The 21,527-nt window shown below is 39.2% G+C and overlaps 1 protein-coding gene across 2 annotated transcripts in view; it reads left to right on the top strand.

Moving 5' to 3' along the window:
• Window positions 1-21,527, top strand: part of LOC135781431 (transcription initiation factor TFIID subunit 4) — a 50,452-nt gene that overhangs the window by 13,867 nt on the left and 15,058 nt on the right. For both annotated transcript variants that reach the window (XM_065291912.2, XM_065291910.2), the window contains exons 10-13: window positions 824-954; window positions 4,225-4,350; window positions 7,962-8,018; window positions 17,783-17,902. In XM_065291912.2, coding sequence (XP_065147984.1) covers window positions 824-954; window positions 4,225-4,350; window positions 7,962-8,018; window positions 17,783-17,902 — 434 coding nt within the window. The remainder of the gene's footprint in view (window positions 1-823; window positions 955-4,224; window positions 4,351-7,961; window positions 8,019-17,782; window positions 17,903-21,527) is intronic.

The raw sequence follows: 21,527 nt of genomic DNA, 5'->3' as shown, positions 1-21,527 counted from the left end.
TGCAAGTTGTGCAAAGGTCCAACATGTATTATTGGGTGTTAAATGTATAACCTAACTATTATTAATAGTTATAGTGATGGTTGCCTTTTCCATTTTTGTAATCCAAATAAAGCATGCATATATATCTTCCTAAATATTACCCATAATTCCTAGGGAATAAGTCAAAGTCACTAACTTGATGGATAATGTGTAGGTCCCACAGTCCGTAATCATAACTAGACACCCAAACAGTATGTGTAACCTGTCATACACTTCTGCGTTCAGCACTACCTTCTCATTAATAAAGATTAGCTTACCTTCACATAAATCATTTTAAAGAGCACGAATCTAACACTTTCTTCTAGATGAAAGGCAGGTCTTTGGACCCAAAAAGCACCCTCCATTATTGTATTTAAGCAAACTCTCTCTCCCCCCTTGCGCTTGATTTAGCACACAGTGCATACCAATGAGTGCCCGCGGATATGTGCTATTACATGGAGCCCGGCTGTGGTTGTTATGCTGTCGCCAGGGGGAGGAGTGTGTTAAAAATGTAAATCTTCCTCCGGGGGGCTTTATGCATGTGTGTGTTTGTGTGTGAGACGATTGCAGCTGGATGTCTGGAGGAGGTATGGGAGGAGGTGCATTGCGCCACCTGCTGGATGTGTTTATGTGTGACTGTGATAAATAGTGATTGACTGTGTGGGTGTGACAGATGCGTAGTGCAGCTCTTAAATTTAGGTCATATCGTGAGGCAGGTTTCAATAAGAAAACAATAATACCGGTTTGGTTCTACTTTGCCAGACATTCCACAGTAAACTTAACCTGAAACTTTGTCTCGTTTCAGCCAAGAAGTTTGGCGTGACGGAGGTGTCAATGGAGACGGTCACTCTGATTTCTCACGCCACTCAATCCAGACTGCGCTCCATGCTGGAGAAGGTCACGGCCGTAGCGCAACATCGCGCAGACTCCTGCAAAGTAAGTGCCTGATATTCTGACTCCAGCGTCCCAAACTTCAAAGAGAAACCATAAACTGACATTCTCATTATACATCCTGAACATGCAACTGCACAGAGAGAGATTAATCTTGACCCTTACTTGAGTCTTGATCATGCTAGATATGCAAGTCAGGTGGTGGTAGTCACTTAACTACATGCCACTTTTATCTATTACTATGTTGGTAATAGGGGTGGGCGATATGACCAAAATCTTCTATCACGATAGGATTAATTTTATATCATGATAACGATATGTATCACGGTAGAGTTTTTTATGTTTTAATAAGGTTTAAATCTTTAATACCATAGAAATGTTTATAATTCTCACAAAAAACATATACAAGCATAGAAAGAAGATAAAAACAAACAAAACTCAAGCTCTCTGAAGATACACAGTCAATAAGAATGATAATAAATAATTATGCATGTATGTATAGGCCTATATATATTTTTATTTAAGGTAGAAAAGTGATTTAATCTGGAGCAGTGAGAGATTTTTTTCTCAATCCTGTTTGATTAACACGAGTGACAGACAGGAGCAAAATTAGGTAACTTCCCCTTTAAGACCAAAGTCCGGATCCAATACACTGTTACACATGCGCTTTCTCTTTTAGCTGTTTACTTTCTCTTAAGACCTTACTGGTCGTGTTTATGATGATGCTTGCAAAGATGGGAATTTTGACGCATATGTGTATTTAAGGCCAATAAAGCGGGAAAAATGCTCACGAGCTTAATAAGCAGAGGTCGCGCGACTTGCGCGCTCCTCACAGACAGAAAGAGCAGCGGTTGCGCGACTTGTCCGCTCCTGACACACAGAAAGAACGCACGCATACAGATCTGTTGTCTGTGTTTCAATGGCTTAAAATAACTTGTTTTAAAACTGCAGTGCTTAAATACGTGTACAAACGTTACGTTTTCGCGACCACACGCACAGGAGCGTGACGTGGGCACGTAACCTCGATAGAAACGATAGTCCAAAATCTCTACCGGTTGACAAATTTCTACCGGTTAATTTTGTCTACCGGTTTATCGCCCACCCCTAGTTGGTAATATTGTTTTCTGTTTTTATCATTTCAAATAATAATAATAATGAAATGAAATAAGATATTTTTTGCTGATTATGGGCCATTACTTTTATATAATGGTATAATAGTATACATTGTGACTATATTTGCCATATCATGATATCAAAATTTTGTTAAACCATTAACTGTGAGCGGGGCGCCAGAGTTTACTTCACTATATTTTATGTTAATCTATCACGACAAACTGTAAATTGTTGGAAAGGTCTAAGAATGTAGTTTTAATATTTCAAAACCTTTTGGCAGTAATAATAATGCAGTGACTGTAATTTATTAATTTGTGAGAAGAGTATGCAGCAAACCAACAAAAACCTGATTTTTTTATATATTTTTATGTTTTGCTATATTTTTATTTATTACAATAAATGTAAACTGCTGTAACAAATTTTCTTATTTAATATTTTTACCTCCAGACACTTCTTTAAAAAACTTTAAAGTGTTGTCTTTTAAACAAGACCAAAATTAGGCTTCTTGACAAAAAAATGCCAGAGTTATATTACTTTGATGGGGTACATCACCTTTTTATACCTCACACAAAAAGGGCTGTGCCAAGTAAAGGGTTAAAGGGTTAGTTCACCAAAAAAATGAAAATGTCACATTTACTTTTTAGTTGTTATAAACCTGTATAAATTTCGTTGTCCGAACACAAAGGAAAATATTTTATGCAATGTTTGTAATCAAACCATTTTTGAGCACTATTGACTGCCATAGTATTCTTCTTTCCTACTATGGAAGTCAATGGTGCTCCTGTTTCCTGCTTAATTATAAACATATATCTTTGTTTTCAGCATAACAAAGAAATTTACAGAAGTTTGTAACAACTTGAGGTGATTAAATAATGATCGAAATGTCATTTTTTGGCTGAACTATCCCTTTAAGCTAATTGTTCGAGGCCCATCCTCTCGTTTATACAAAGGTTTTTTATCTTAAATACTCGGGGCTTTGTCCAGACCTTCAGATGTCTTAAGGGCCCCGCAACATTAATAATATTTTTACAATTCGAAATAATTTAATAATACATTTCTTTAGGTTAAAATAAAATAATTGTTTATTAGGCATGTTTGAGCTGCCTTTATTTAAAAACGCCTTGTCCTGTGTAAGTTTAACATATATCTGTGACATTGTTTTGTCTTAAGATGCACACCTGTAGTGTTTTTGGTAAGGTTTGTTGGTAAAAACTTCTAAAATGACCTAATATAACTAAAGCCTAGTCCTGGATTAATCTAAACCCTGTCCGGGAAACCACTCCATAATGTATAATTGAGATTAGGAGCATCAAATTTTGATTTCAAACATTTATTTTTTTCTTTGACGTGGCCTTACTCAGTCAATATTGAAGATATCAAGATTATATTTTTACTAAATGTTCTATTTTATGTCGAAAACAGTAAATCACAAAAAATGACTTTTCGTAGTCACATATAGCTGAAATGTTTATAAACAAATTTGGAACATATTGAATAATTTAAAAGAAAAGAGGAGTCCCTAAGGGTCTATAGGGTTGATTGCTGCCAGAGAACGGTTGCGACAAACATCTTTAAGCTTCCCAGTTTTGTCACCCTAGTTATTAATGAAAAAGGAATGCAATTCCAAATATAAATTGAGATAAAAGACACATGTTCAACTCAGGAGTTGCAATTTGTCTTATTCTGATTTTGAAACAAACTTCGCAAACCGATTAACTGGCACAGCCCTGTGAAGCCAGCCTGTTGACATCAGCGATAAACAAGCCAAACTTGACTTGACTGGAGACAGGAAAAGTTGGCCCTGCTGTCAGTGAGGCACAGCCTCAGCGCAAAAGAGAGCACAAGAAGAGATTAGAGGAACAGTGCCGTTCCCGCTGCTAATAGGCTATAGCCTCAGATGTGCACGGAAACGTGTGGGTTCCTGCGTGCCTGCGCGACGCTCCTCTTTGGTCCTCTGCCGCGTATCACGCAGTTATTTTACTTACACCGCCAGAACAGCCTTTGCAGGAAAATGAGTCGGGGTTGCCTCAGAGAAACCCTGTGAAACACACAATTATCCCATTAGCTCTGGGTGTCTACTAACTTCTTCACTTTCGTTTGTTATGTAAAACTTTATCAGAGTGGGGAAAAGTTACAATAACAACGTTGAGGTGAACAGATGAATACGTTGATGAGGAGTTTTTTCTTTTTTTTTCTCCGCAGGATGAGGAGCTGTACGAGCAGGCGTCGGATGTGAGGACCCAGCTGAAGTTCTTTGAGCAGCTTGAGAAGATGGAGAAGCAGAGGAAAGATGACGAGGAGCGAGAGATTTTGATGAAAGCCGCTAAAGTAGGTTTGAGTAGTGCTGCGGTGCTTGCTGATGCTAAAGATGGATGGTGTACTTATTTGTAGTATATATTTAGTACTCTATATGTGCTGTATCTTTAATTAAGGGACTCGATTACTAAAGTCACCTCTATTATAAATGAGATGATGATGATATTAACCGAATGTTCTCGACTCCATGTATTATACATTCATCATATTACTTTTTCTTCAGATCTGCTTAATCCCAGCCTCAGGCCATTCAGAAATACTTGTTTGTTGGTAAAATCCATTGAGTCTGATAAAAGAAATGCTTAGAGGGTCGAACACGCTTAGAGGGTTTTGCATCCGAGCTCTTCAATTCTTTGTCTTCATGCATTATTTGTAAAAAAATTTATGTTTTCCAATCTTGCTTTTATTAAAGCGCTCACATGTTGTTAGCCATTCTTGCAAATGGACCAAAGTAATAACAAACGGTTTTGTAATTGAGTATCTGTGCAAGTAATTAAAGGGACACTCCACTTTTTTGAAAATATGCTCATTTACCAGCTCCTCTAGAGTTAAAGATTAGATTTTTACCGTTTTGGAATCCATTCAGCTGATCTCCGGGTCTAGCGGTAGCATTATTAGCATAGCTTAGCATAGTCCATTGAATCTTATTAGACCATTAGCATCACGCCTATAAAATAACCAAAGAGTTTCGATATTTTTCCTATTTTAAACTTGACTCTTCTGTAGTTACATCGTGTACTAAGACCAACATAAATTTAAAAGTTGCGATTTTCTAGGCAGATATGGCTAGGAGCTATACTCTCATTCTGGCATAATAATAAAGGACTTTGCTGCTGTAACATGGCTGCAGCAAGCGTAGTGATATTACGCACTGCCCGAAAATATTCCCCTTGGTTACTTTCAATAGCAGGGGACTATTTTCAGGTGCCGCGTAATATCATTGCGCCTCCTCCAGCCATGTTACGGCAGCAAAATCCTTGATTATTACGCCTGAATGAGAGATATATCAGCCTAGAAAATCGCAACTTTAAATATTTCGTCGGTCTTAATACACAATTTAACTACAGTAGGGTCAAGTTTTAAATAGGAAAAATATCAAGACTTATTTTTGTTATTTTTTTGTTCGATGCTAATGGTCTAACCAGATTCAATGGATTATGCTAAGCTATGCTAAAAATGCTACCGCCAGACCCGGAGATCAGCTGAATGGATTCCAAAATGGTAAAAATCAAATGTGTAACACTAGGGAAGCTGAGGATTCTGTAAGATTGATGTCCCTGATTCTGATTGGTTTATACACCCGGAGACTGCTACCTGATTGGTCCCCATCTGTAAAGCCCACTCCCCCACCTAATTCAAGCCAAAGTAGGGAGAAACAGAGGAGTCAGATTTGAATAATACCCTCACCGCTCAGGCATAGAAATGCTGGACGTATGAAAAGAACTTTGTAAAAGTCATTCGGTTACAATATTTAAAAAAATTGGAGGCGGATCCCAATCCCCTGTGTCATTCACACAGGCAGGTGATCGCAATCAACCATTGTTTTCAAGATTGGTCATCAGTCTGAGTATTGATGCCTATTCTTAGTTGACGCCAGTTTGCTCATCAGTGTAATGCCAGTAAATATTTCCCCGCCACGTTTTTTGCTCTTCTGTTAAAGAAACCGGTTATGCTTTTATGCCTTGGAGAGAAAAGGCAGTGTGTCATTAAGACACAAGATTGCACTCTGCAGCTTCATACTGTGGCAAATTGCAGTAATGGCAAAGCCAGAGGGATTTATACAGACTCGAGTTGATTTGATTGTACTGTTGCCTGGACTAAAGTACATAAGCGGAATGGAATGAGTCTTCTGTTAGGGAGCAAGAGAGGATGTTTTAAATTTGCCTCCGAGTCTGTTTCTTTCTAAGAAAGTGTCACTATCTCACTCACTAAGTTTGTTGGGTGAAAAAAATCATGTTATGTGTAATGGATGAACCCGGAGGGATCACTTTCTTTACCTTTTTGGCCCCAGTCTTGCCAGCATGACTCCTGAAACCTGCTGTTTTAGCTGTGTAGGCAGACATGGGAATTAAATGTTAAAGAAGTTTTGGGGGTTCCTATCAAATGTAGCTTTATGTAACATGCTGAAGATTATCACAGTGACTATAAATTAATAAAATTTTGATATAAGGGCTGTGAAATTATTGTAATATAGAAAATGTACATATCACGATGGTTTGCAATAACTGCATGATTTTAAATTATACATAGTCAGACTTTTAGCAGATGGAAGTCGCCTTACATGGAAGTCGACCTTTTGCGCCGCCACGTTTCTCCAGTAGCCCTAAATGGACAAACGCTGTGTCCTAAACTGCCTAAAAAGCAGTAGGCGAGTAGTATGTCCGAAAATGTACTATTCCAAAACAGTAGGCAAAAGTACTCGGTTGACCTACTACTTCCCGCAAGATCCTGAAATGATCTTTACTATCCCGTGAGCCCCCGGGACAAGAGTTATCCAACAAATAAGGAGAGGTGGTGTTTTAATCAAAGATGTCCAAAAGTGGTAACGCAGCTCTATTTAAAGGGACACTGCACTTGATATTACGCAGTGCCCGAAAATAATCCCCCTCAATTGAAAGTTACCAAGGAGACTATTTTCGTAATATCATTGCGCCTGCTGCAGCCGTGATATGGCAGCAAATTCCTTGATTATAACGCCAAAATGAGAGTATAGTTCCTAGCAATAAGGTTTCTTAAGTTTGCGTGAAGTTAACAGGAATTATGTTGGTAACATGTAATTTTTACAGACTCTTGAAGAGGTGAATCAGAGTTGTGGTAATGGTCAGCATTTGCGACAATTATACCTTTTCTGACAGTATAATTTTTGTAATTCATCCATTGTCCTTGCGGTCCCTATAGGTATGTTCAGAACCTTCATTTTCCATAGCTATTTTTTTTCGTTGAAACTGTATATAGATTCAGCAGCGACAAACGGCTAGTAGCAGCATCCCAGCATGCATTGCACTCCCTTGAAGTTTTCCTCCTTAAGATATGGTGGGGGTGTAATAATTCCCCACGGGAGAAAGGACATGGCAACATGAAAGAAGAGGTAATTAGTTGACTTAAACGCGAGCGATGATGATGACGCTGATGATTTCCCGCTCCGAAGGCTAAGCGTTGTTCGATTCCCAATGCAGTGGCGTCCCATCTCTAATTAATGCAGTCGGCTAATTGAGACGTCTGCTTGGAAATTATTGTTCTTCCCTTTGCCGATCTCATCTAAATACTGTTAGGGAATAAAGTTGACCTATTTACATGATTATCATTGTAGTTAGTAGAAATATTTGTCTGTCACTTGAAGGTGTATTTTGTTTTTCTTTACTTAAATCAAAAGTTCAGGTAGGAGTCGAGGTGAAATTATCTCCTCAAACTTTTGGGACAATTTATAACAAGGTTTAGATCTCATTCTCATTATCGTCTAAATTGAGACAGCAATATGTAAGCATAACAAGAAAATTGTCACAGAAAACTAAATTGAATGTTTTTGGTGTCAAATGCATTTTAATACAAAGCAGTACAACTTATATGAACTCTGTAAATACATGAAAACTGACATATTTTCCTTCTACTGTTTTTCTTTGCAGAGTCGCTCGAGACAGGAAGATCCCGAACAAGCCCGGCTTAAACAGAAAGCTAAAGAGGTAAGCTTTATGGTGGACTGTTTAATAGAACAAATAAAAGTGCTCAGCGTGCATTTTTCATTATTATGGCTTTGCTATGAGTGTGACATCATTTAGTCTGACATTGAGACAAATGATCTCATACGTCTCGTAACAAGTTTATTAGCACATGGGGGAAGTCATCATTTCGCTCAGATGTCAGAAATCACTCCCCCTCTTTGACATCCTGAGTCTAATCTGTGGGATGCAAATTCAAAGACTATGAATTTCCATCAGGTTTAATGGCAGTGAAAAGAAAACGACTCGTACTTTCATACAATGGGAAGCTTCTGATGTTTTATTGAAGAGATTTCAATCTAAATTTCTCTTCTTGCTTAAAGAAATAGCACATCCAGAATACTGTCATGGTTCACTCATTCCATTTCGAAAAAAGTATTTCTTTCATTTAAGAAAAACTCGAAACACAAAAGAAGAAATTTCACTAAATTATTGGGTGCACTATCCATTAAAGGATAACACCACCGTTTTTCAATATTGTACTATGTACTTACCTCAACTTAGACAAATTAATACACACCTATCTTATTTCAATGCGTGCACTCTTAATCTTTGTACAGCGCCTTGTGAATGTGTTAGCATTTAGCCTAGCCCCATTCATTCCTATGGCTCCAAACAGGGATACATTTAGAAGCCACCAAACACTTCCATGTTTTCCCTATTTAAAGACTGTTATATGAGTAGTTACATGAGAAAGTATGGTGGCACAAAATAAAACTTTTGTTTGGAACCATAGGAATGAATGGGGCTAGGCTAAATGCTAACACATTCCCGAAGCGCTGTGCAAAGATATAGTGCACGCATTGAAAAAAAGATCGGTATGTATTAATTCATCTAAGTTGATATAAGTACATAATATAATGTTGAAAAATGGTGGTGTTTTCCTTTAATGTACGACTGCTTTGGGCTGATTACAGTTTTTCTACACCGAAGAAATGTTAGCACTTAGTACCATAAGTTTCTTTACACACCAAGCAAAAAATAAAAATCACATTTGCTACTGAGTCACTGCATTTGGTTCAATTTTAGAAAAGAACACTCATCTCTTTTGTCATTCCCACTTAAACGCTCCAGTTTACACAACATATGTCACAATTTCACCATATGTCTCTGTTTGTATTGACAACCACTGTTGAAACTCATCCGTCAAAGAGGATCTTTTCTGAACCCGCGATCATAGGAGGCATGTTTTATTCAAATGAAGAGCAGCGGAGCCCACTGTCTCTCCGTTGCTGTGGTTATATTGTTTGTTTCAGCACTCTGTTGTTTTTCTTACCTTGAGGCGAATCGTTATGGAGAAAGAGAAGCGCTTCTTGAAGCCTTCTTTGGTCTTGCTTCATATCATCGTTTTTTTTTCCCAGATTGCTGTATAGCTAAGTAGCCTAGTAATGAGAAACTCTAAAATAGCTGAGGTCTATATATTTATTTACTTGTTTTGCCCCAGAGCAGAATGGCAGCCCCTCGTCTTTGTTAAAGGCCTGTCTTGAAGCCTAGATAGTGGCTTGCGCCCTGCTTATGTTCTGTCTATTCCCTTTCATTTTTCTATGCGCCCTCTCGTCAGGCTCTGGGGTTTATGCCGCTAGCGTTTTGTTGGCCATTGGCCAATATTAAGTTTTGGGGCTTTTGCTTCTTTTTTTGACAAATAGTGTGGGCGACAGGAAATTTTGTCCAATGGAGATGCTTCCAAATAAATAAATTCCAGGTGCTGTCTTTATTAGCATTTGATGAAAATAAATAAATATGCGTGTTAAAAAACTAAGACACATGATTTAGCTTGCTATTGCTAGTTGCTGTTAATATTTCTGAAATGGATATCAGATAAAATCGATGAAATCCAGAGGGGATCGCCCATTTGCGAGCGCTGTCCCCAAATTATGAAACAGCCTGCCATTATATATTAGGAACTTACCGACACTCGGCCAGTTTTAAAGCTATTTGAAAACATTTTTTCTTTTTTACAATAGCGTCCGATCATAAAAGTGGCAGAGGTTGCTAGTATCATATCTCTTCTGAATCTAGTTAAGATGTACTTTGATTGTCTTTTTAAGGTTATTTTATATTACTTTTATAACTATATGGACGTGATCATCTTTTAAAAGTTGTATTTTTCTTATTGTGCTATTGTTTGTACAGCACTATGGTCAATGTTGTCGTTTTATTTAGTGCTTTATAAATAAATTAGAATTTATACTTGAATGTGAGGTGACATTCTTGTTTCTGGAAATATTTTGGCAGTTATATGGGCCAATAATTGGTATCGGACTCTCTGCAGTTATATCCTCTCAATCAAATGAGAATAGAAAAATGCTATGAATTTGAGCTATGTTTATAATAGGGCTGGGTATTGATACATATGTTCCAGGTCGATTCGATTTCGATTCACAAGCTATCAAATCGATTCTCCTTTCGATTCTCGGATCGAATTTTATGCTCGATTCGACTCAATGAATATAGATTAGATACAAATACTATATTTATGAAAAAGAACAGTGAACATAAGTTTACAAGTGGGTAATTAATAAAAAGAAATTAAGAGCCACAAACCTGTATATTAAAGGGCCCATGTCACAGGACTTTTTTAAGATGTCAAATACATCTTTGGTGTCCCCAGAGCACATGTGTGAAGTTTTAGCTCAAAATACCATATCAATAATTTATTATAGCATGTTAAAATTGCCACTTTTGCCGTTTTGGGTGTGTCCTCTAAAATGCACATGTGCAGATCAAGTGCGAACACTGATCACAATGATGGTGGTTTGTTGAAATTGAAACTCAATTGTTCTGTGAATTATTTTCTCTCTGCACTAAATGGCAGTGCTGTGGTTGGATTAAGGGGTTGGATTATTATAATAAGAGCTCCTTATGACATCATAAGGAGAGCCAAATTTCAACGACCTATTTTTTCATGTGCTTGTAGAGAATGGTTTACCAAAACTAAGTTACTGGGTTGATCTTTTTCAAATTTTCTAGGTTGATAGCATCACTAGGGACCCAATCATAGCACTTAAACATGGAAAAAGTCAGATTTTCATGTCATGGCACCTTTAAACTCTTTTATTTTAGGTACACTTGGGTACATTAAAACAGAACCCACCTCAAATTTTCAAATGCCTACAATTATGTTAAATACAATACAATTTTGATGCAAGATGAAAAATGTATTCTGAAAAAAGTCATGCATTCCTTGATCAAACAGGATCAGGTTATTTCATAAAAAATTCGATTCATGACCTTTGAGAATCAATTTTGAATCGACCACATTTAAAAACAAAACAAACGATTAATCGAAGAAAAAATTTTTTTGCCCAGCCCTAGTGTATAAAAAAGGGTAAAGAAATATCACTAGTTTAATGTTCAATATTAATGGTTGTTATATGATTAAAAAATAACTTTTCGAAAAGGGATGCACAGTTATAAGGAGAATATCAGTTTGATTGTCCGTCAATCCAAAGTGTCTTAAGTTTTAATTGCTTTCAGTTTCATGCATGCAACCTGATATTGGCGACATCTTTAATGTACATGCATCTGTTGTCTGTTCAGATGGATCTATTGATTTGTAAATTTTGACTGTTAGAGAGTGATTTTGTCACTCTCTCACAGTTTCCATTGCCGTGTTTTAATTGAGACTATCATAAAACGCGTAGTATAATCAATTGGGTAAGGTAACGGTTAAGACGTTAACTCTTTTAAAGGAAAACCATTTTTCAATATTTTACTATGCCTTACTTACCTCAACTTAAGCCCGGGATACACTGCACGATTATTGGCTGTCCCAGACGAAAGATTGCCATCGTGAAACTATCGTTGCGATTTCTGTGATCGTGGCTCTCCATGGGTGGTCCTATGTCGTACAGTGAGAGAGGTTCAAAGACGGCCGTTTTCCCGGTCTTGCGTCCAAAGATAGCCTACGACAGTTTTCTGACAGTGTCAGAAATTCGGCATGATCACCGCACAGTGTGTTTGCTGCTACGACCTGCGCGCCGGTATTCGTTTACCACGAGCACATGCTGGTGACGTTGCGCAACGTGTGACGCTGCCGCCGAAGCTTCCGTGTTATCATCGTACAGTCTACATGCCTCTCGTACCCGGGTTTAAATGATACATGTCGCACAGTGTGATAAGTTAATGATCTTATAAGAGGACAAAAATCGTGCAGTGTATTCTGGGCTTTAGACGCATTAATACATATCTATCTTTTTTCAGTTTGTGCACTTAATCTTTGTACAGCAAGTCGATGAATTTAGAAGCCAGCAAACACTTCCATGTTTTTCTTGTTTAATGGCTGTTACATACACAAGTAAGTATGGTGGCACAAAATAAAACGTGGCGATTTTTTAAGAAAATAAAAAATGTGAACTATGTTGTATGGCGGAAGAGCACTTTGTTTGCAACCTCGGCGCGCAGTAACATCATCACTACTGACTACTCCCCCTCTCGCTCAAACTTCCGAAGTCAGGAGGAGTGATGATGTTACTACGCACCAAGGACTGCAAACTAAGTGCTCTTCCTCAATAAAAACAGTTCTAATTTTTTATCTGCTTTAAAAATCGCCACGTTTTATTTTTTGCCACCATACTTACTCATGTAACTACTCATGTAACAGACTTTAAATATGGAAAACATGGAAGTGTTTTGTGGCTTCTAAATTCATCCCTGTTTGGATCCTAAGGAATGAATTAACTCTTTCCCCGCCATTGACGAGATATCTCGTCAATTAAGAGAAAACGCTTCCCCGCCAATGACGAGATTTTCCGTCTTTCCGCAATACCGCTATTATCCACCAGGTGGCGCCCTTCCGCAACTTTTTAAAACCGGAAGTATTGCCCTATGGCAAGCTGCTGCATGTCCATGTCTGTTTTAAAGATCGCTCTGAATGGGATTTCTATGAAAAGTCCGTCACAAAAATGGAAATATCTCTGCTTTTTGCTCAAAATATGGTGTTTTTGCAAAAACCTACCCATATTCAAAAGCTGATTGCAAAAGAACTACTAAAGGTAGGATGAAACGGGTTTTTTTTTGTTTGAAAGCAGAGGGTCTGTTCTTTCATTTGGTATATTGTATGTTTATATATTTAAAGAAGAACATTTTCTGGAAGGCATTAAACTTTGGTGAAAATCATGAAAAACGCTGGCGCTGGCTGGCAACTTTTTTTAAAAACGCTGGCGGTGAAAGAGTTAAAGAATGGCACTAGGCTAAATGGACGCGCTGTACAACAACAATGTGCATGCATTAAAAAAGGGAGGTATGTATTAATTTGTCTAAGTTGAGGAAAGAACATAGTAAAATATTGAAAAACAGTGGTGTTTTCCTATAAAAAGTCCTCTCAGGGAAACCCCCACTTAAGGTTTTCGTGCAACCGGGCCCAGATCCGCAGCTGAAATTCGGCATATCAAAGTCTCTCAGAATGGCTCTTGAATTAGGATCAGATTGTGTTGGTGTTTTCTCATGTCCTTGGCATCAACCAGCGGCCTTAATTGAACCGCTACACTCGCCATCAACCTGTGCGGTTATTGAGGCGTTTCTCTCGGGCGAGTAATTCTGGTGGGCTGAACTGCAGATAAGGATCAATAGAGATGGAGAGCAAGGCCTGCAGGCTCACTTTCTCAACCTTTCTCTCTCTCTTCCTCTCTCTCTCTCTCTCTCTCTCTCTCTCTCTCTCTCTCTCTCTCTCTCTCTCTCTCTCTCTCTCTCTCTCTCTCTCTCTCGCTTGACCTTTGTAAATGATTACAGACTGCATGCATTTCTCTCTCTGCTGCCTCCTGTCTCTCTCTTGCCAACAGACAGGCAGACATGAAGCAAAGGCAAAATTCAACAAAACATGGATTATCTAAAAGTCACAAATTCATGTCGGTGTCATCAAAAAAGCTATTTTGCCTATTATGCAATATTGTTTTAGCTGTGATTTGTTATGTATACTCCATATGCAATAAGCAGTATGTTAATATTTCATTGCCACAGTTACACTGCGCTGTAGATTTTGTGTTGGATAGGTACGTGGAGTATTTTCCAATCTGTATTCACAGCAGGGAAACGGACATGTTGGAAAGTTGAGCAGCAGGTTTTGTGATTGAGGTCAGTCATTAAACGGTGATTATGTGGAGCTGCAGAGCTGTGGATTACAGATGGCGTAACTAGGTTCCCCTTTCACTCCTCATCAAATAAACGAATACGAACGCCAGTCTGCGCCGTAGCCGCAGGCGGCTAGAGCAGATCAGCGGTGACACCCAACAGTCCCGAAACTTACGTTTAACGTTAATAGAGTCACTGAATTGTCCACATAGGGCCCTCCTTACCTCGCATTACTTCAAATAGATTTGCCCACCCCACTGTCACTTTTTATGCGCCCGTAGGGCTTTCACCGTAACTGTCAGGGTCAGGTGAAAGTTCAGTGCACCAGATCCCCAACATGCAGCAGTCACACAGGGCGTGTTGGCGTGTCAGCCTGGTCTCTCCGAGGCATCCATGCGTGTGCATGCAATGTGCACGACTTCCCTTCAGATTAGCATAACCCTGACTTAATTAGCATGTAAACGTTGCCTCGCATTAGCAGTTTGTCAATATCTCCTGTTCGTTACGTTATCTAGTTTGTATTTCTAAAAGAAGGGGTGGGGATGCCGATTAATTGGACAAATTGTTTTCAACAGCTCGAGTGACAATTCAGTCAATTAAAGATAATCTACTTGCACGTTATTAAAACGTCTGGCTTTTAGACGAAATTACGTCACAGCTGCCCCACCTTTACTTTTATGTCCCTACGTTGTCTGCACTTAACCCAAAAACAATATTATTTCACCCTCATGTTGTTTAAACCCATGTGACTTCCTTGTTCGACATTCATTGTACAAATTAAAGATGCAATAAAAGTAAACTGTGAGTCTTTTAAAGTATTGCATGAAAGTTAAAGTCATGGGGGTTAAGAAAAGCACACAATTGTAATTTTGCATGCACTGTTCCTTTAAAAAAAGCAACTTAAAATGAAACGCACTTTCTAATGTGGCCGTTGTTGACACGCAAGCCGTTCTTGCAGCGTGTGTTTTTGTGAGTTTGTGGCAACATCGGTGCGAGTGTCAGGGAGAGGAGAGGTGAGGACTCTCTGCTTTCTGTGCCCGGCAGCGTTCACTCGGAGCGAGGGAACAGAGGATGCGCCAGCCCCCTCCTCATCCTCCCCTCCTAGACTGGCTGGCTCTGTCACTGCCTGCTAGGGTGAGATGACTTTACCTGCGGGCTGTGCTTTTTGAAAATCGCTTGTTCTCTCACTCTCGCTCACTTTCTCCCTCGTTCCCTCGTGGAAAGAAATTGAATTAAGCATCCAGATACGGCAAAAGCTCTGAGTTATTTGCTGCATTGAATCTCCGCATGATGTTTGGAGCTTCATTTGCTCCATAGAGCTCTTCGGGGCAGCTTGGAATGAATGTAAAATACGCAGCGTACAAATATTTGAAAATGATATTTCTAGTAAGGCGATATGATCACAGTAATAGTTATTTGGGAGCTTGTTATTCACAGACATCCATAGTAGGTTGTCCTTATAAACATGTATTGTTACATTACTATGAAAAAAGGACTGCATTAAAAATCCTAAATATTTTGTTTGGCGTTTGGTCTAAATTCACCCAAGTATTAACGCTTCGGCATTTAATTTGTCCCAAACTACTGTCCCAGACTTCTTTTAGGTTGTGTTTCGGATTATTTCAGTATTTGGATGTGCTATCTATTTTTATTTATTGTTACATTTAAGATAAGTTTAAAAAAATTGTCATCTATTTTATTCTTTAATTGTTAAACTGAATTTTGATTGGTCATCTGTTTGAATGCTACATTTTGAATGTAATGTTTTTCGTGTACGTTTTTAACTATTTATAGTCTTCTTTACACTGCCATTATCATGATACTCAATACTAAGCCCCTTTAAAGCAACTTTGTTGCTGCATTTTGTTTACCCAGAGCTGATAAACCAAAAGCATTACCTAGAATTAGGTATGGGCCGGTTACTGGTTTTAAAATCTCTCAAATTTTCTGATACCGTTTCCAAGGTATGAGCTGTGTTTACACAAAAATATTAAATCAGTAAGTTGTGTAATTAATTTGATGTTTACATTTGAACTCTTTCCCCGCAAGCGTTTAAAAAAAAAGTTGCCAGCCAGCGCCAGCATTTTTTATGATTTTCACAAAAGTTTAATGCCTTCCAGAAAAAACTGTTTTATCCTACCTTCATTAGTTCTCTTTTTATCACCTCTCAAATATGGGTAGTTTTTTCAAAAACACCAGATTTTGAACAAAAAGCTGAGATAATTCCATTTTTGTGAAGGACTTTTGATAGAGATCAGATGCAGAGCGATCTTTAAAACATACACGGAATTCTTTCTTTTTCACATGAGGCGCTACTTCTGGGTTAAGTTGCGGTATTGTGGAAAGCCGGAAATTCTCGTCATTGACAGGGAAGCGTTTTCTCTTAAAGGCACACAATGGAACTTTTTGGCCACTACGGGTGCTAGACATGTATTTTTCACGTCTAGCGCCCCTAGAGGCCACAAACTCTTTAGGTCACAAAGTGTGCCTTCCAGCATGTCATGTGTCATATAATATAATTTCATGGGTTTTATTAAACGGCAAAAAAATTGTGTAGCTCACTTTTACAAGCCAGTTGTAACGGTGGTCGCTTGGTTAAAGTTTATATTTAAAAAATATTGCCCTAAAGTGTAATCGAACCCGGATCGCCCGTCTCGTAGGTCCATGACGCCACCACGGCGCCACAATGTCACGTGATATAAATCTCTCTCTAAACTCTCCAAGTAGGCTCCAGTTAAATTCACGTAAGAAAAGTGTTCTGGCGCCAGACAGGACTTGTATATGCAAGCATTATAACATTACTTACTAGTACAAAAGCATGACGGCCAAGTAAGCATCGGTCAGAAACCCCTCCTCCTTCTTTAGTTCACACCAGCGAGCGAACGCTGGCCCAATATAATTGATCCTCGTCCTTCTTTTATTCTGTCACTCTCCCGTTTTCTCTTTCTGGTCTCCTCCGACAAAACCTTGGGTTTCTTTTTCTTAGTTGCTGTTTCGGCCATGACAAAAACATCAGGAAAATTGTTGTGCTGTCACGTCCGAATTTTAGGAAGTGGAGAAAGTGACGTATGCCGTAAAGCAGAGTTTTGTAGTTTTTTGTGCTCGGGTTGCTACCCGAAACCCCAAGTTTAAAAGTACAAGGAAAAGCGATACAGACCCTGTCAGGCTATGGTAGACATGTCATTCAACCTATTTTAAGTTGATGTACAATCACAAGGGTCTTGAAAATATATTATGAAGGTTGAAAAACTACAAAGTGTAACTTTAAGTGACAATTTATCTTGTCAAAGGTGGCGAAAGAGTTAATATATATTACACAAATATTTTTGTTGAAAGAACATTATAATATGATTATTATAAAGTCATTAAAAAGTATTCATTATAAAATGAATATTACCTGGCATACATGTTGTATGTTGCTTAAAAATAAAATGTGTCCAATTAAAAGGTGTTGTTTGTATACCTAGACATTTGAAAATAACACCTTTTAATGTTGCAATACCGAAACACAGTGGTATCATACCGCCAAAATCTCATACCAGCCCATGCCTAACCAAGGCAACTTAATTTTTTTTTCTTTTAGTAGTCTTGTTTTAATATAAATTTTAATATCTTTGTGCAGTTAATATTGATCAATATGTTATGTTCTTGCTATTCAGATGCAGCAGCAAGAACTCGCCCAGATGAGACAACGGGACGCCAATCTCACAGCCCTTGCCGCCATTGGACCCCGCAAGAAACGCAAACTTGATCTTCTCGGGGCTTCAGCAGGAGCAGAGGTAAGATCTTTGGACACAATTTTATATGGACCTGCATGGCAAGGAGCTAATAGAAAGTAGGTTCAGTAATGTACACCTTTAAATTTTAAGTCTCATATAAAGAGAAACATTACAAAGCGATTTTGCCTTAAACTAGAAAAGTAAATTGCCAAAGTTTTATTCAAATTATCAAATAATTATTTAAAATAATTAATTCAAATATTAAGTTTTATTTCCTAACTTTTTAATACTTGGTAGCATCCAATCATTCACAAACTCTCTCTTTTTTGTTTATTTTTACATAAGAACAGAGACTTTACATGCCCTTGGCTCTTTATCAAAATGAAACATGTCAGATGATATTGTGCATAAGTGACCATTACTGCTATTAACATAAACAGTAAGGACTGTATTGTAATGACCCACACATGACTAAAGGCTGACGTATAGTCCATTTTTTTAAGTGTATGTGGGTTTGCGTACAGTGCACTTGACGCAATTTTCTGGTAGTCGCGTATGCGCCTACAGGATAATGTTGTATGTAGCCCAGGAGATGCATTGCATTGTCGTAAATGTGCATGTGTTGAATGTCGGCGTACATGTACGAGTAAAATAAACTATACTTTGCAAGGCTGTGCATATACTCCGGGCTTAAAATTTTCACTTTAGCCGAGTTACAGCAATCTGCTACTGTGGAGGGCACTAAATGTCCCTTTATGGAGAGCATAAATAACCAAATAAAAGCATTATTTCTGCTCTATGAATGCTCTGCTGACCTCTTTCACTATAGATTACCTTCATCTGCCCACATAAATCATTACCCAAACAAATGCACAAACATGGCCACATCTGTATGTTTGATTTTGGATTGCACCAGCAGCAAATGTGGCATGTAGTTTTGCATCTTACACATCTGAAATGAAGGCAAGGAGATGTCTTCTCTCTTCATTTTCAACCCATCATTTCTGTCTTTCGCATCCAACACAATGCCGCCCTCGGCGGTCACCCCTCCCAACGAGTGCACGCAAACTTGCGCTCTTTCACTCTCGATATGGAGTGAAGTGAATGTGACTTTTCTAAAGGGGTCGGTCCTCGCCCAAGGGCCCGTAGCAGGGCCCTCTCTGAAGGGTCCAGTCAGAGATTTCATCTCCACAGCTATGTGCCCACAGGGCGTCGAGGCCCCGGGCAGGAGGCAGCGGTGTCATAATGGCTCCAGTCATTCTTCCCCCCCACCCCCGCACCCTGACAGCAGAATACCTTGTGTTTGCCTCCCGTTCGACTCTAAATACAAGCTTCCCCCAAGCTTAGATGCTTAGTTGGGGACATCAGGGTAGAGTTATTCTCTCCTTGTTTCCTGTGAACTAGGAAAGAGTGCCGTTTTCGGCTTGCCCTTTGTCTGGCCCTGTCGCCCTCGGGCGCTTTGTGTTTGATTGCTAGTCCGTCTGTCTCTGGGTTGATGAAGCACTTAGGCCCTGGGCAAGCCGCGTGGGGCGGCCCGGGGGTAGATTAGTCACAAGGGCGGGTGATGAGGACATTTCTGAAGGGCGAGTTTTAGGCCACGCTGTAATAAAGGCCGGTGAGTTCCTGTGGGCCTGCATACCAGACTGAGCCCAAGGGTGGATCACGCATGAGAGTTCAAAGTTGAGCTGTCCTTACAAATCCAACCCATATTAGCATGCTTATCCCTCTCTGGGCACCAGGAGGTCGTATAAAATATAGGATTAAGAAACCATTCATGTGGGGAAAAAAAGAGGGAAAGGATAGTTTCGTATTGCGTCTGGTGTGCAGTATTATTTTTAGTGAAAGATCCTTGGAATTTCTTAACATGAAGCACATGGATTCCATAAGTGTAACATGTTGCCTTTAACTTGCAATCAGCCTGGATCAAGGAACGGGAGTATTGTGAGAAAGAAAAATGGAGAAAGAAATGTATCTCTCACACAGAAAGGAGAATGGATATACAGTTGCCCTTCCCTGCAGCAGAATTAACAGGCATCGCATGGAAAACAATCTCAGCCCGGCTATGAAAGAGAGGAAAGGGCCATTAAAAGCAGCCTGAAGGGATGGACTGGACCCAATATCACTAAAGCAAGCTCTCACTCACTGAAGTGAGGGCTCGCTCACAGGCAGAGAACCGTGCAGAGTTCTATAGCCACAATTAAAATCTCCCCCTCTGCCAGATCAGCCAGAGGGCAAAACCGAACGGGGAGGGGGGGGGGAGATAGGGCAAACGCAGAATACCAAAGTCAGATTGAAATGTGTAGCCTAGCCAGTAATGAGCACTAGCGTAGCTTGCTGTATGCAGCAGCCGTCTGGAGTTTAAACATTACCAGTCATAAGCGTGCGTTCATGTTTTGTTCATTTACTTAAAATGACCTACTGTAGTACACCTTCTGAATCCTTTGATAGAGGACAAAATTATTTTTAAGTCAACCGGCTTTCTTTGTTCAGTTTAATTATTGCCTGTAAAGATAATATACAGGTAATATAAAGATAATATACATGCGTGATGTCATAATATGCATAACGTTAAACCATAATTTTACGCTTATGCTTTTGACAGAATTTTTAATCCAAAGTGCCTTCAAGGAATACATTTTTTGTCAGTGGTTGTCTTCTCTTGAACCCACAGCCTATGCGCAAGAACCTGGCATTATACTGCGTACACAACAAACGCAAAGCATCGCGTTCCTCGCTCCAGAATACTTGCGGGATTTAACTTTGTGTCATGTGAACTGCGCGAAGACATGTTTGAGGCGAATAGCAGATGTTTTCAAGGCAATTGCGCTGCTCATTTTGTGTCATTCGCATCTCCCCGTGTGAGTTTGTGTGTGTGAGTGTCTATTCAAGGTATACATTTTTGTCAGTGTTTGTCTTCTCTTGAACCCACAACCTTTGTGCAAGAACCTGGCATTATACTGCGTACACACCAAACGCAAAGCATCGCGTTCCTCGCTCCAAAATACTCACAGGATTTAACTTTGTGTCATGTGAACTGATCGCTTGAGTTGAATATTTTCAACTTGCGCGAAGACATGTTTGAGGCGAATAGCAGATGTTTTCAAGGCAATTGCGCTGCCCAATTTGTGTCATTCGCATCTCCCCGTGCGAGTTTGTGTGTGTTCGTGTCTATTCAAGGTATACATTTTTTTTTCAGTGTTTGTCTTCTCTTGAACCCACAACCTTTGCGCAGGAACCTGGCATTATACTGTGTACACGCCAAACGCAAAGCATCGCGTTCCTCGCTCCAGAATACTTGCGGGATTTAACTTTGTGTCATGTGAACTGCGCGAAGACATGTTTGGGGCGAATAGCGTGTGTTTTCAAGGCAATTGCGCTGCCCAATTTGTGTCATTTACATCTCCCCGTGCGAGTTTGTGTGTATTCGTATCTATTCAAAGTATACATTTTTTGTCAGTGTTTGTCTTCTCTTGAACCCGCAACCTTTGTGCAAGAAAATAGCGTTATACTTCGTACACACCAGGCGCAAAGCATTGCGTTCCTCGCTCCAAAATACTCACGGGATTTAACTTTGTGTCATGTAAACTTTTCATTTAAGTTGAGTATTTTCAACTTGCACGAAGACGCGTTTGAGGCAAATAGGTGTGTTTGTGCAACTGTGACAATCGGGCCACACAATTTGCGT

This window comes from Paramisgurnus dabryanus, chromosome 23 (assembly GCF_030506205.2).
Source record: "Paramisgurnus dabryanus chromosome 23, PD_genome_1.1, whole genome shotgun sequence".
NCBI classification, from domain to species: Eukaryota; Metazoa; Chordata; class Actinopteri; order Cypriniformes; family Cobitidae; genus Paramisgurnus; species Paramisgurnus dabryanus.
This window is presented reverse-complemented; position numbering and strand designations above follow the sequence as displayed.